General features: G+C 43.8%; 1 protein-coding gene across 1 annotated transcript; it reads right to left on the bottom strand.

Moving 5' to 3' along the window:
• Window positions 1-281: 281 nt before the first annotated feature.
• On the bottom strand, window positions 282-1,226 carry LOC100431545 (olfactory receptor 52B4-like). Its single transcript, XM_002822172.2, has one exon. The coding sequence runs from the start codon at window positions 1,224-1,226 to the stop codon at window positions 282-284; it is 945 nt and encodes a 314-aa protein (XP_002822218.2).
• Between the last annotated feature and the right edge of the window lie 707 nt (window positions 1,227-1,933).

Consider the following 1,933-nt stretch of genomic DNA (forward strand, 5'->3'; position numbering starts at 1 on the left):
TCTGAGAGAATAAGTAACTTACCCAAGGTCAAACACACTGTTATCAAGGAAGCCAGGATTCAAACCTAATCCTGATCCAAAGCTTATGTTCTTCCCTAAACACTACACTTTTCAAGGTCACATGATAATCTGATTTTCAAAGTCATGATCAGTCACTTTATCCATAGTCAGTGGAATCTTAATTCGTAGGTCTCTACAAAGTAGGCAAAAAAAAAAAAAAAAAAAAAAAAAAGCAAAGCCCTATAGTGATAAACGTACCATCAGATTAGTCAAATCTAGCATCATTTCCTCTGTGAGGACAAAAGACTGAGCACATGCTCTTGAATCTGCCTGGTCTTGATCCCATAAATGATGGGGTTCAGCATGGGAGGAGCCAACATGCAGACATTAGCCAGCAGAATGTGTGTATGGAGAGGAACATGGTGCCCAAACCGCTGGGTAATTATGGTAAAAATACCAGGCAAGTAGAACACGGAAATGACTCTGAAGTGGGAGCCACATGTGCCCAGAGCCTTTTGCTGAGCTCCTTGGGAGGGGAGGTGGAAGACTGTATAGAGGATGAAGCTATAGGACACTAAGATAAGCAAGGCATCTAGCACTACAGTAGAGAGAAGGACAGACAAGCCATACCAAACATTGACACGAATATCAGCACAAGCAAACTTGGCAACAGCCATGTGCTCACAGTAGGTATGTGGCAGCAGATTGCTATGGCAGAAAGCCAGCCGCTTTACCAGAAACACATCTGGGATTATCACACAGAAGCTTCTCAGGACCACAGCCGAGCCAATCTTTATGATTGTTGCACGACTGAGCACTGTGGTATAGTGCAGTGGATCACAGATGGCCACAGAGCGGTCAAGTGCCATCACCAACAGAATTCCTGATTCCGTGATGAAGGTAGCATGGATAAAGAAGATTTGGGTAACACAGCCATCAAGGGATATTGCTCCAGCATAGAACCAGAATATGGCTAGGGCCTTGGGCACAGTGGTAGTAGACAGGATGAGGTCAGCCACAGCCAGCATGCAGAGGAAAAGGTACATGGGTTTGTGGAGGCTGCATTCAGTGATGATGATGAAGATGATGAGGCTGTTCCCAAGGAAAGCAACAAGGTAGGAAATAAAGAAGGGGAGAGAGATCCATGTGTGCTGGTCTTCTAAGCCAGGAATGCCCAGCAGAATGAAGAGTGAGTGGCTGCTACCAGTGGAGTTGTGGGTTGCCATGCCCAGGGAAGGTCACCTGAGCATTGGTATGTAGGACTTGGCAGTCACCTCTTCTCTCTTCCCAAGAAGCTGAATGGGGTTCGATTAGGGAAGGAGGGAACAGATTATTTTTCATTGGATGGAGCAGTGAAAAGGGTCCTGTTCAAGAAGTCAGGGGATGTGGTCTAAAATTCTTTGCCATTCTATTCATGAACTATGTGATCTCAATAAAATTACTTTCCTGTTCTGGATGTCTCTTTTATCACCTTAAAACTAAAGTTAGGGAGAGAATGGATTACATTATTCATAAAAGAGGACTTTTGGGCTCTAGAATTCCATAGATCTCAGTCTCAGGTTGCTATAAATCGTTAGGAGCTGTGAATAACAAGCACTTCAATTTCCACTTTGAACACCAGAATGTGATGTGCATCTCAAAAGGAAAGTGGCAACTGAGTTACCTATCAATTTAACAAGCCTTACTGAGTACGTGCCAGGCACAGTTTCTTGAAGACCTACTTGGGGCAGTCAGACAATCAGGCAACATGTCTACCTATCTAATATGCACACTGTAGAAGAAAAGCTAAGCACATGGAGCTGTGGAAAGAGGAAGAACTCCCTACAGGTTCAGAAAAGGCTTTCTAGAGTGCTGCCTTGAAGAATAAATAAGAGTTCACCAAGTAAAGAAACGTGATGAGGGAAGAACTTGAATGAAGTCATAGAGATCTGAA

The sequence above is a fragment of the Pongo abelii genome, chromosome 9 (assembly GCF_028885655.2).
Source record: "Pongo abelii isolate AG06213 chromosome 9, NHGRI_mPonAbe1-v2.0_pri, whole genome shotgun sequence".
In the NCBI taxonomy this organism is placed as follows: domain Eukaryota; kingdom Metazoa; phylum Chordata; class Mammalia; order Primates; family Hominidae; genus Pongo; species Pongo abelii.